This window comes from Mytilus galloprovincialis, chromosome 11 (assembly GCF_965363235.1).
Source record: "Mytilus galloprovincialis chromosome 11, xbMytGall1.hap1.1, whole genome shotgun sequence".
NCBI classification, from domain to species: domain Eukaryota; kingdom Metazoa; phylum Mollusca; class Bivalvia; order Mytilida; family Mytilidae; genus Mytilus; species Mytilus galloprovincialis.
The window spans coordinates 25,560,928-25,574,963 of NC_134848.1; the positions used below are offsets into that span (position 1 = coordinate 25,560,928).

The following is a 14,036-nucleotide window of genomic DNA, read 5'->3' on the forward strand; positions in this document are numbered from 1 at the left end:
TGGCAACTAAATACGAAATAACACTTGCCGAACATTAAATGACTGGACAGCTCTTGAAAAGAAGAAAAAGACAGTGTGCATCCCTCATTTTCACCTGTTATGGTGTTTTCTTTCCTTTAATTATATTTGGTGTATGGAATGATTGTAAGGTGTACATGTCCAACTGACAGGTATCATATGACCTTGACCTCATTTTCATGGTTCAGTGGTCAAAATAATTTTTTTGTGTTTTGGCCAATTTCTCAGATACTATTAGCATTCAGTCAATTATATTTGGTGTATGGAATGTTTGTAAGGTGTACATGTCTGTCTAGCAATAATCATCTGACCTATCGTCTTTTTTAAAACATTAAAAGTAAAACCAAAACTTACGATTCTCCTGTGATCTGTACTATCGCAAAGCTTCTACACACGTTCTTTGTCAACTCTATCATTCCTATGCACACGGAGCATGGCAATCCCAAATAGCTTGACATCACCCATTGCAGCCCGATCCCAGGTTTTCAAACGCCTTAAACGTGAAGACGATCTCTCACAACAGACTGATAGGACATGCAGAGTTAAAAGTACTTGTAATATTAAGAAAACATTTGGGTATAAGTCTTTGTTAGCTAGCTTAATTGCTGTCTGGATGCTTCCTTTCCTGTATCTAGCATTGCTACCACACTAGAATCAAGGGAACACGCTAGTATACAACCAGACAATGCTGATCATATTCAGTAAAAGAAACACGAAAAAATATAGTTACTTTTATTAAAGTTCAACTTGACATCCATCGTCAATCCACTATATCGCTATTATTATATTTGGTGAATAGAGTCATATATCTCAGTTATAAACACGACAGAAATAACTAACTAGAGGGGACGGGATTATCTGTTACCCATTATGTTATATTTCAATTGTAAACTAAAAAGTACGCTGAACCACAAACGTCAAAATTATTTAACAGCGTAGTGGAATTAACTATTTGTATATTGTTATGTTCTAGACTGTATGAGTCTGACTAATACAAGATTAGCTTTTTAAAAAAGCTGAGGTCATTCGATTGGCATTTTGTGAATAAACGAATGATAATTATTTTAAAAATATGTGTTTTAGAAATGTTTTTTAAAAAAGTTTTTAAGTTGTCATCTTCACATGTTTACCCTTCCAGCCCACCCAATGTTATATTTGTTTTTCTGAGAGTAAATGTTGGACCTTCAATGGTTATTGCATTGTTTTATAATTTTTGTTCTATTATTTTTTGTCATTTCTCAATGTCTTGCATTGTTATAATGTCTTCCCTTCAGATGAAGGGAGTCATACTGTTTTAGTAGTTTTTCTTCTTCTCATACAACTTTGTCTAGGGTATAAATCTATCCTTTGACATTGACTTATCATATTTGGTAGGTGTATTAAATTGAGATGGTGTGTCAAACACCATTGATACCTTCATATCACCTTGACCTATGACCTTTAAATCAAATTATTGATTTTTTCCAATTGTGTTGTCCAGGACATAATATTATTATCCCATGACATTGACGAATCATGTATGGTTGGAAAATGTAATTGGCTAAGGTGATTTCTCATGCACCATTGTGACCTCCATTTCAAGGTCAAATTATTATTTTGTTGCGTGGGGAATAATTATATTACTACAGTTTAATGTTAATAACAATTTTGTCCAAATTACCCTTTTTGCTGCTTGAAAGAAATACCTGTGTATTGCTTTAACAATTTTTTTGTCATAGGGAAGACAAATTTCAAATATAATTATGATCACTTATTGCAGTCGAGTATATTAATCCTTGGTTTCTCTTAAACAAATGAACAAGGATTTTTGATAAAACAATTTATTGAAAATGTCAACAAGTAAAAATTTACATCAAAAAAGTACATAAAGATAAGCATATCAAACCTTGATATAAGTATGAAAATAAACATGTAAAAAACTGGTGTACAGTATACAGTAAAAGTATACAAAACATAACACCTTAAGTGTAGTCATACTGACTAGATAAGCATATCAAAACCATCATATGAAAATAAACATATAAAAAAATAGTCTACAAAAAACAGTAAACATGGCACCTTGATTGTTATTCATATTGACAAGATAAGCATACCAAACCATGGTATGAAAAAAACATAAAAAAACTGGTGTACAATATATTTCTTCTGACTTAAAACAAATATATGAAGAAATTAATTCAATTTTAAAGCATCAATGTTACTTAAATGTACTGAAATAAAATAACAATTGTAAATATTTATGTTAAAAAAAACTCAAAGTATGCAAATCCAAAACAAAACTTTTACATCCAAGTTTAAATAAAGCACCTTAAGTGTTATTCATTCTGACTAGATAAGTATATCAAACTTTGATTGAAGTACAAAAAGAAACATATAAAAAACAAGATTAACTGTGAGGTAATACTGACAAAAGTATACCCCCGCTAACGATATCATTATAGGAATCCGCAAGTCCATAAACAGGAAGTAGAAGAGCGACAGACCTGAAAACCACTTACACGGTACAGCACCCCAACCTGAAGCTTGATCCCAAATATCTAATAGCTGTGATACATAGTATCTGAGAAAAGTGTTTCGAAAAAGTGTTACGGACGGACGGACTGACGGAAGGACGGACAAAATTAAAACAGTATACCCCCCCTTTCCTTTGGAGGGGGGGGGTATAACTAGTCTACAATATACAGTTAAAATATATGAAACATGGCATTAAGATATCAAAACTAAATTGTTTAATATTGCTTAGAAACTTTGCACTTCTTTTCAAGTTTCTTCTTTAAATTCAAAAGATATATTAAAATAATTAATCCAAACGTTAAGCATCAATGGTATTTATATCTACCTGCATGTCTTGTTTTGTCTAATAACACAAAAGTACAAAAGTTTAACTAACTTTTTATCAAATGCAGACAAAATAGTAAAAGAACAATTAAATTGATTTAATATTTTTTATGATGTCCCCTTCATTTTGGAAGAACACTTTTAATGGCAGCTTTTTCTTTAAAGAAGATATTGCTTCATTTAAATTTGTTCTGTTCACTGGGATAGTAGCTGATTCCAGCAAAACTTTGAGTTGTGGTGTAAAGATAGTGAGTTTCTGCATCTTTTGATCGCACTGGATAAGTGTCTTTAAAACAACAGCATGTCCAGCTGTTGTTGGTGTAAATATGTTCCCACATTTTGGGCAGGTAAACTTGTCATTCACTTTTTTATAATAGCATTTTTCATTAAGACAACACCTGAAAAATATATATAAAATACTTATTAGAAATTGAAAATTTGCCATTTATTTTTATGTTGAAATTATGTCACAAATTTGTAAATGAATATAAAAAATGCCATTCTATGACCAATGATTCACTATTTTAACATTATATACAAGGAAACTAATACAATTGGCAAAATATCAAAATTGTGCATAATTCCTTTTATAAAAATCTTTAGAACGATTTGTAATAAAAAATATCAATTTCTAGTGATCCAATAGTCCAGGAAAATAAAGAAAGAATTGCAAAAATGGGTTATCAACCATTACAAATAATTATTATTTAATTCTATAAGCATTACCTCCCTTTTCCCACTAAAATTAGAATATTAAGTATCAAAAGCCAAACTTTCATGTTTTGTACCATTAGTAAAGTTTTACATGACCTTCTTTAGAAATTAATCTCTTTGAACAATTGTTTGCTTACGCTATCTGAATAAACCTTGGTTAAAGCAAAACGGAATCATTGTGGTATAATTTAAAGAACAGTAGAACGGTGCAATCTAAAATTTTATACCTATAATTATTTGACGAATCTAATCCAATCAGATTACCATTTATGCTATAGTTTGCATTTTCATCTTCGGAATCCTCGTCATTTGAGGATATGTCATCCTCCTCTGGTGTGGGAAGAATCTGCAAATAAAACATAGGGTAATCTTTGATTACAAATTCACCTTGATTTTTTTTAAAATACTTTGTACTAGTAACAATCGTATAAAATGCATATAAGTAAGAGCCATATTTCTTGGTGTGGACGTGCACACAGACATAAACAATTAGGTTACTCCATAAGTCCCGATGTACTTTGTAGAGGCGATTTAAAAATTAGAAACGTCGCGGTTGAAATTTGCTGAAGGCATGCCAGAAATATCAAATTTTAAGGAATGGTCACAAGTTTGTATGCTAATTTTTTTTAAATAAACATGTACATTTTGGTTTTAATAGAAATCTTTTTTTTTAAACGAATTAATGTGATAACACACATCAAGACTGTAAACCGGTTTATTTCGCGTTTTGTTACTACTGATAAACTTAGTGGCTACTAATTTTCTCGATTAAATTGTTCTGTTGCTGCATTTGTATAATATTTAGGAATGTTAGCAAAAATTTTTTTGGGTATTTTCAAATGCACAAATTTAAAACGCTTGCTAAAATTAGTTGGTTTATAGTATCATGTCTGATTATAATTTTTTTTCAGTGTTTGTTAACCCTTTTTAATGTTGAATACTCACCTCAATAGATGAACCAGTCATGTTTGCCAATACTGGCTTCTGTCCTTTGGTTTTTTTGTCATAAGTTGATGTTCTGTTGAAATTTACCAATCGGACATAAGATCCAGACTGTACGTTTGTCATAGACAAATCTCTCCATAAAGCAATATTGACACTGCTAGTTTTGTCTTTAATCTTCAGCCTTTTGAATGGCACTTCTTCATTTGAGGATGATACTCTTTTGGTACAAGGTCTGGAACTCTGAAGAAACAAAATGTTCATGTTGTGATATTGTTTGAACTTAATAAACTTCTTATATACATAGAAACCAAATTTCTTAGTTGTTCACGCATCAATGGTTTGTGGTTTCATAATTCATAGTACTCCTAGAACAATTATTATAGGATTAAACACCGATTTTGCAGTTTAAAGATACGTTTGTTATTGTCTTGGTCGGGATTATACACCAATAATTTCCTTTAAAACAGTGTTTAATATAATTTTTTGTGAGTGAATTGGCGGTTCATACTCATTTAATCCTTATTATTCTTTTGACTTTGTCAAATTCCTCTATATGTAATCTAAATGGCAATTTTGATTTGATTATCCTAGCGTATGAATCTATAAGGTGAACGGAAAGGTAGTTAGGTCAACATTGTTTACTGAAAAATAAATGACTTTTGAAACTGCAGAGGAATTTTATAGAGTAGTTTCAGCAGTAACACGCTAACAAGCTAATTCAGAACAAATTTCCAAGTTAAAAAAGAGGCATTACTCTAATAAAATTTGGGGAATCAAAATTTGTGTCCTTACTTACTATAAAGTTTCATAAAGTTATGTTGTGTAGTTTCAGAGGAATTGTGCTGACAAAAATAAGTGACAGGTCAAAAACATTATTCCCTTCCAAACTTCGTAAGAAATACCGACTGAAGTCAGTGATAATATGACTACCAAAGTTCTATTGTATTTAGTCTGTTTACTTACAAGAACAACTTTCCCCTCAATTGAACATCTTGTTTTCTTAGGTGAGGTGCAGGCATCCATTATATCCATGTTTTGAGATCCTGTCAACTTTTTTATTCTCTCGGTAATGTCATCCACAACTTTAATGGCATCTGGTGATGTTGCAAAAACATCAGTTTTTGAGGTAATGATAATTGTGCTGAAATTTTAAAGATATGTCATTTTAGATGAATGTATCTATATGTATAATTGGTTATTTTCTCTCTGCATAGATGCATCATAATTTTTATAATTTATAAATACCGGTAGACTTAATTCCTTAAAATAACTATCCATGTTATTAAATGATAGTAGCTTGATCCAAAAAATTACTTTACCATTAATAATGCAAGGTTTCTTTTTTGCAATAAAGAAAATTTGTCAAAATTTGCATGTGAACTATATTTTATGCTAGTAGATTTTGAACAATGGAATTTGCAAATATTTATTTTTTTGGCGTGCGTCAATTTTTTTTTCTTCAAAATTAACCAAAACATTTATCTGCTAAGATCAGGTCCTGTCTTTTTTTTCTACAAAGTCTTGATCCTGGATTTTTTTTTCATCAAAATTTGGAGCCTGGATTTTTTTCCAATCCCCTAAATGCTGACATGAAAAAAATCAAATGGTTGCTCCTTTATTAAAATGTGAAGAAAAAAAATAACAAAAAGAGGTAAAACTCATGTAACTTTTTCTTGGTGTAAAACTTACCTGCCTGGCTTTTTGATGAAGCCATTTAATACAAAACAATCTCCCTTGTTAAACAGAGGGAATTTAGCTTCATCATACAATACAAATTTAACACAATCTGTGCTGTCAGCAAGGATACCATTCATCATCTTTGATTGACCTCTGGACTCTGATTTGTATGTAATTGGTGTACTGACTTCTACACATTTAACTGTGTAGAATCCTTTCATTATCTGCTCTTCAGGTTGAAGCTTTAATTCTTCTAGTGTATCTGCAATATAATATTAAAAATAATATACATGTTAACTTGTGTGAAGGCTTTAAAAGTTTATATAAAATTGAGAAAGGAAATGGTGAATATGTCAAAGCGACAACCACCCGACCATAGAGCAAACAACAGCCGAAGGCAACCAATGGGTCTTCAATGTAGCGAGAATTCCCGCACCCGTAGGTGTCCTTCAGCTGGCCCCTAAAATATGCATAATAGTACAGTGATAATGGACGTCATACTAAACTCCGAATTATACACAAGAAACTAAAATTTAAAATCATACAAGACTAACAAAGGCCAGAGGCTCCTGACTTGGGACAGGCGCAAAATTGCGGCGGGGTTAAACATGTTTATGAGATCTCAACCCTCCCCCTATACCTCTAGCCAATGTAGAAAAGTAAAACAATAACAATACGCACATTAAAATTCAGTTCAAGAGAAGTCCGAGTCTGATGTCAAAAGATTTAACAAAAGAAAATAAATAAAATGACAATAATACATAAATAACAACAGACTACTAGCAGTTAACTGACATGCCAGCTCCAGACCTCAATTAAACTGATTGAAAGATTATGTCTTCATCATATGAATATCAGGTACAATCCCTCCCGTTAGGGGTTTAGTATCATACTATCATAAATTTGAAACTATAGAGTTGTTGTAGTTGTACTTGCATTTTTTACATCAGGATGGTCAGTATTCTACTTTAATTTTGTAGTGTACAATTAAAAAAAAAAACCAAAAATGCAGAAAAAATGTATTTATAAACGAGTTCTCATAATAAAAGTGATGAGTCGTGAAAAGTCTTTATGCTATAATCCCAATCTAATCATCTAATTTTCTGGTACTTCCGGAACAGTATGAAACTATTTTCATGGTAACACCTTTTCTGTACTGTATACCTTGTGTTAAAATTTCATAGCATTTGCTCAATTAGAACTAAAGTTACCGTGTGGAAACTAAAATTCCAGATGTCGACGACAGAGACAATACCAATATACAACCGCAGATTTTTTCGGTCATTAAAAAACTAGAGGGTTAGAGAATAACATCATAAGTTGTTTGTTTTCCCCATATTAAAATGCATTTATCGTTATAAATATCTTTAAAAATATAATTTAATGGCATGCAAAAACAATTCTGCCAAAAAATTTCAATACTTACATGTCGTACATGTATAAAGATTTAACTTTATAGCACATTTTTCCAAAAAAGGATCATTTTGCACTTTATAATGCTTTTCCAAGTAAATCAAATATAACACATCAGGATGGTCCATGTTTTTTGTCTGTCATTGAAGCACTTTAATACAAGCAAGTTTTTGTTCTCAGTGTGCAGTAAATGTACTTATGAAGCATATATTGTAAAATATCTCTTTCTCATTCACTTTCTAATACGTTTGATTTTGCAGTTGTAAAATATCTCTTCCTTGTTTGGTTTCTAATACTGTAGTAGGGCAATTATGTTTGGTTTTTAGATTAGTCTTTAGGTATACATGTTTGTCCGACATAATTTACCTTATTTCATAGGTGAGTGATTATGTGGACTTTATTCAGGTTTGAATCCATTTGCCATTACAGATTATACAGGAGAGTATGCAAGACATTTCAGCGTGTGCACTCTCGTTTATTTACATTAAGCTTTTTTTATAGTTTTTTTTTCAAAAATAATAAGATGCAGTTTTCAGACTTAATATAGTATGAAGATTTTTTTGTTTTCAAACATTTTTATGGGAAGTCAGTAAAAAGCAGATACACTACAATTTTAATAAGGTTTTATCATGTAAAATTTACAACTCGTTTCTCAAAATATGATACAGCATGATTTTCGCTATGTACAATCAGTCTAGTTCAGTATAAATTAATCTTGAAGGTTTTGATACAACTTAGCATATTCTTCAATAACAGAAGGGTCTGCAGTTATTTTATCAAAGCATAATTTTAACAAAACCAAGCTGTGTAAATCATGGACACGGCTTAAAGCAACATAAGCTTGTCCGTGTTGAAATATATTACTGTCTAAGGATACTGCAGCGGAAGGTAGAGACAACCCCTGTACTTTATGAACTGTGGCTGCCCAACACTTTACTAAAGGAAAGATTTCTCTTATAATTCTTCTTCCTTGGTAAAGAAATTCTTGTCTGTATTTGGTAATAACAACAGAACCATCATTAGACATGATTCCTGCAGGCAAAGATTTTACATTGTCAAATTTTACACATATATGAGTAGCTTCTCCAGTATGTGAATTAATCTCAATGCTTGTAATAACTCCTCTTGCACCATTTACTAAACCATAATTCAAAGCAATATTACGTAACAGCATAACTTTACTGCCAACAGATACTGATAATGTGTGTGGAAGACCTCCAGCTATGCGATCATCATCTGGGATCAAAGAAGCATTGTTCAAAGGGCCATTTGGCTCAATATCCTTCTCAGAAAAATAATGATATGCTAGGATAACAGTTGTATTTGCTTGTAACAACATTTGTGCCTCATCATTGTGTGCGGCTACTTGTTCTCTAGTGGGGAAAATATGCAAACAATCAAAAAATGAGTTTTGGGTTGCATTTGTCACTCGAGATAATCTTGTTTGTAATAAAGCCATATCTTCATTTAATAGCTGACCAACTCTTATTCTATTTAATAATGAAGCATATGTTTGGTTGGAAGCCTGACGCATATTTTGTAACAATAAGATGGTTTAAACATTTGCCATAATATGGAATGTTTAAATGCAAACTGGCCTCTTACTGGACGAAGCTGAAAGAAGTCTCCGACTAAAATCACATTAATTCCACCAAATGGTAATTCATTGTCTTTTACATACTGTAGTCGACAATGGATAAATTGTAACATTTTTGCACTTACCATGCTTATTTCATCTATAACTATGGTTTTAACATTTTGTAACTTTAATCTTAATTGGTATAAAGTTGCAGATGAAAGTTCAGTATTATCAAATCCAAAATTGTGTTCTACTGGAACTTTTAGGGCACTGTGTATAGTTTCTCCATTTATATTATGTGCAGCAACTCCAGTTGGTGCCATAACTAAAACAGGATTGTGCCCACTTATTTCAGACGAAGCAAGTTTTAGCAAATCAACTAGCATTTTGATGAGGAAGGACTTTCCCACCCCTGCTCCCCCAGTAACAAATATTTTGAAATCATGTTTGTGATGAATGCAGTGTGACACATAATTGTATACTCTTTTTTGGTCATTTGTTAAAAGTTTTATAGTTTCATAGAAATCGCTTGGAATAGAAACAGATATTCTATGCCAAAGATTTTCTTCCTGAGCAAAATTATTGTTTTGTGCAATAGAATGATTACCTGAAGATATGAATTGAGATTTGTTTGTACATGTTTCACTGTTAGTGTTACCGTTGTTACTTTTTTGTTGTCCACTGACATTTTCTATTTCAGAAAGATCTCCAAAACTTTCATCTACTACTGGTTCAGTGTCATTTTCATGTGTGCTAGGAGCAAAACAGGTCGAGTTGTAATTTGCGAGTTGAATAGAATGTACGAGGTTTTCTAAATCTGAAAATCTGTAACCTATATTGACAGCTTCTTTGTCAAAAGAAGAATATTTCATGAGGAAAATATCTCTATAACTTTTACCTTGTACTGTTAAATTTTTCGAATCACTGTGAGGCAAGAATAATAATAGGTAACTGTAATAATATTCATCGGATCCTTTTATTGGAAAAGATATTCTACAAACAGATGAAATCTTTCTTTTTTTCAAATATTTATTGCCTGGAACGTTTAATTTCAAATTGTTTTCATGGGAGGTTTGACTATGAACAACATCATAATTCCTGGCAAATGTAAATAAAGACATATCTTGTAGCGCTCTTGGTCTAGCATAATAATAGTCAATGATGTTGTTATAAAAAATATCAGTTGAATTTGGATCAAGTGCTTCGAGATCTTCTTGTGATTTAAGACGTTTATATCTTCTTTCTGGCAAGAAAGGAGTAATTCTTACAAAATTTCTAGATGACCAAGTCAGTTGTAAATTTCCAATACGATATGCAGCTTCCTGACTACTTAAAGTTCTATGTTTTAATAAACAAAATCCTATCTTGCACATTCTACTACGAATAGAAACTGGCTCAGCCGACTGTTCTATGTTACGAATAGTCTCAGACAATGCATTTCGTAAAATGTTTGGCTCTGATTTGCATACATAACTGCACACATAATAAGCAACACTGATTGGACCATTTACCATCTGAATATCCATGTTGGCTTGCCAATTTAACAGTATTGTTGGATTGTATGCATTAACCATAGAATCTGTTTTAAGGCGTTTAGTCACATAAAATTTTTTTGATTCACTAAAATCAACTGATGGCTTGAAGCTTGTAATGTTGGTGCATTTTCTATCCAGAAAAATATATGCAAATGAGGACTGCCCCTCGACTGGAACTCAACCCTTGTAAAATAATCTTTTACTACACCTAAAGGTTTACTAGGTCCATTTATGACGTGTTTAAATAATGCTCTCCATCTTCTTTCAAAGTGTAATGCAGTCATCAGGGGATTACGTTTCACTGCTTTTGGTAACTCTTTTACTGAGACCCCCAACATATCAGCTAATTCTGGCCAATGGTAGTCATTAGCAGACAAAGTCATGAAAAGAGTTGGTGACCCAAGGTTTTTAACCATTGCAAGTAAGTTGAATAACACATCTTTCCAGTATGCAGCTGTACCTCGTAAAGATTTCATAAACATGTAGGAATTTTTCATTATATCAGCATTGCTGCTTTCATTTCTACATGTAATATTTCGAGCTTGCAACATATTTGTGGATACACCTGGCTTACGAACTTTCAAAAATATTGAGACAAGCTGAAACAATGCATCTTTCTCATAAGAATTAACAGAAGTCAATAAATAAGGTATATCAAAACGCCACCGTTCATCAACATTGTACAATCGTGATTTATAATACTTAAGCAAAGTCAGTTTTTTAGGTCTTTTTGCATTAAAACCAGCTTTTCCAAAGGGAAATAATGTAGGAAAAGCTTTTTCTTCACCATGTGCCAACTTCGTCAAATTAACTAAAGAACCGTTTCTTCCACTTGCAACAGGCAAAACAAACTTCTTTGACTTAATAACTTCATCTATTGCAAGATTTGGCATGCAATAATCAACAGGAACAGTACCAATTTCTTCAAACACGCAATTTTGTAAATTTTGTGATTGGATTTTATCCTTTGGAGACATATTTACTGTAATATTATGGTAAAGCGGATTATTAAGTTTCAACCACTCGAGTGCTTTTAAGACTTTGTTACAATCAACAAAAGATGGCACTTTACTAACAGATGAAGGATACATACACGCAATCATTGATTCATTTGAAAATATTGGTAGTTTAACAATAAGATCATCAACAAACATTGGCAAATGAATTACAAGCCCTTTCATACCCAATTGTCCAACAGGATATGCAGGCAACACAATTAAGGTAAAAAAAGTGTTAATTAAAGATATGCATCTCTTTTCAATTACAGACAAAGCTTTCAATTCAGACGGTATTTCCCCAGCATTTAAATTATTTTGCTGAAAATCCAGAAAACACATATCACCTTTTTTCAAGGTTTTCATACACCACTGACATAATATATCCTTTTTCTCAATGCCATGACCTTCATAAGAACACGGACTCCTGTATATTTGGTTATGGAATAAAATTCTTTTACACACTTTACATGCATACTCAGGCTTCATATTAATTTCTTTTACGTAGAGATTTGACCTTTCGATTGAAAGAACATTGTTTTTATTACAATTTGAAGTGCACATACTTGCATTACTTGCTAAAGGTTCTTGAAAAAAATTAGGTAACAAAACCTCTGTCAAATCCTTCAAAGGCTCTCCTGGCATAATTACATGCATACTTACAGGTCTATCAGAGTCATCAATATTCACTGCAAACAACTCATTAACTTCATGATATGTATGATCATGATCAATGTTTGATAATGAAACTGTTGTACGTCTCCTTTTCCTGGCTTTTACACCTTTTTTCTCATTCTTTGAAAACAAATTATTCGCGCGTGATGCCAATTTATCTTGTACTGGGCCACACTCTGCTTCAAGACTCTTTTGTTCGGTAATATTTATATTTGCATTTCTCTGTTTAGTGTATGCAACCGTGGTAAAATTGATTTTATGACTAGATTTTTCAGCACTCAAATCTTCAATAGGAACTGCAGTAAATAAATTGGGAAAAACTGCTTGATGATGGACCGATGGAGATCCTCTTCTGGGTACATGTCTGAATATTACAGCAGAAAATTCATAGAAAGAGGAGCTGTATGTGTTTATAATATATTGTTGAAGCATTTGTAAATCACAAAATTCTAACAATATAGCAGTGCCAAACGGATCCCCTCTTTCTCCAAATGGACCACAAGAGTGTGAATCAAATAAGTAATAGGTGTCTAATGTTTCACAATAATAAAGAGCGACAGTGTAATCTGAAAATGTCGCAATCACGAATGGAGAAGAAGAAAAGGCCATAACAAGACTCGACTCGAAGTCATAAGCCCCTGAACCTCTATCACCATCTCCACCAACAACCCCGTAATAATTTGCATCCATTGCAAGAGATACGTCAGTTCCTGAGCTTAAAACATTTCGAATAATATTAGGAACTTCGTTGTGTTGAAGATTCCTAGGCTCGATACCCATAGAAATAATATGTTCTATGTATCTGACATGACCCTCTGTTAAAACGCTGTCGATGTCAGATGAAGTCCACTGACTTGCAAGTTTCAACGAAAGAAAGCTCAAAGCAACCAATGCAATAATAGTACATTGTCTACCGCTATAATTATCGTCAAAATATGGCACCCCTTGATGCTTATTTCCTCTTTTGCTGTTCATTTTGTTATAATTTAGAATTACTTACCCTTTCCAGCCATATTTTCATCCACTTTCAATGTCGGTAAACAGGTAAATTGATAGCTGTGCGCGATCCCACAATGCAATATTAAAAGGCGAAAACAACCGTGATTGTGCAAATGTAAACCCCAGGTATGATTAAAGCTTTATAGGGACCATCTCAAAATCAAAATAAATTGCACGAAAGTGAAAGAACAATCTTGGCAAAAACAATCTTTTCATAGCGAAAAAAGGTTGATTAGATAAAAAGATTCTTATTCATAAAAATATGTCGTAAATTCAACGCATTTTTTACATTTTAAAACAAATTTGTTTTTAGAAGCTCAGAAACAGAATACCCATATTTTCTTTCATTAGTAGGTCATGAGACAACGTAAAGTGTATATTTACATCAGTGTCAACACATGCTACTTCGAAATAAAACGTAACTAATGATTCAGTATTTCACATAAAATATAATTTATATTTATCAATTATAACTTGTTTATATAAAAGTTTTTTTACATTTCCATATCGTATGCCAAATTGTCATCATATTACCGTTTTTGTATAAAGTATTCTTTATCATCAACACTTCACCGTCTTTTCTTTTATTAATAAATCATAACTCAACATAAAGTGTATATTTACATCAATGTCAACACATGCAACTTC

General features: G+C 32.1%; 1 protein-coding gene across 1 annotated transcript; it reads right to left on the minus strand.

The window, feature by feature from the left end:
- Positions 1–1,629: 1,629 nt before the first annotated feature.
- Positions 1,630–13,736, minus strand: LOC143051908 (uncharacterized). Its single transcript, XM_076224901.1, has 6 exons — positions 13,390–13,736; positions 6,205–6,454; positions 5,479–5,656; positions 4,516–4,755; positions 3,798–3,916; positions 1,630–3,254 (listed from the first exon to the last, which is right to left on the minus strand). Exons 1-6 carry the CDS (start codon positions 13,400–13,402, stop codon positions 2,945–2,947), a joined length of 1,110 nt encoding a protein of 369 aa, XP_076081016.1. The 5' UTR covers positions 13,403–13,736; the 3' UTR covers positions 1,630–2,944.
- Between the last annotated feature and the right edge of the window lie 300 nt (positions 13,737–14,036).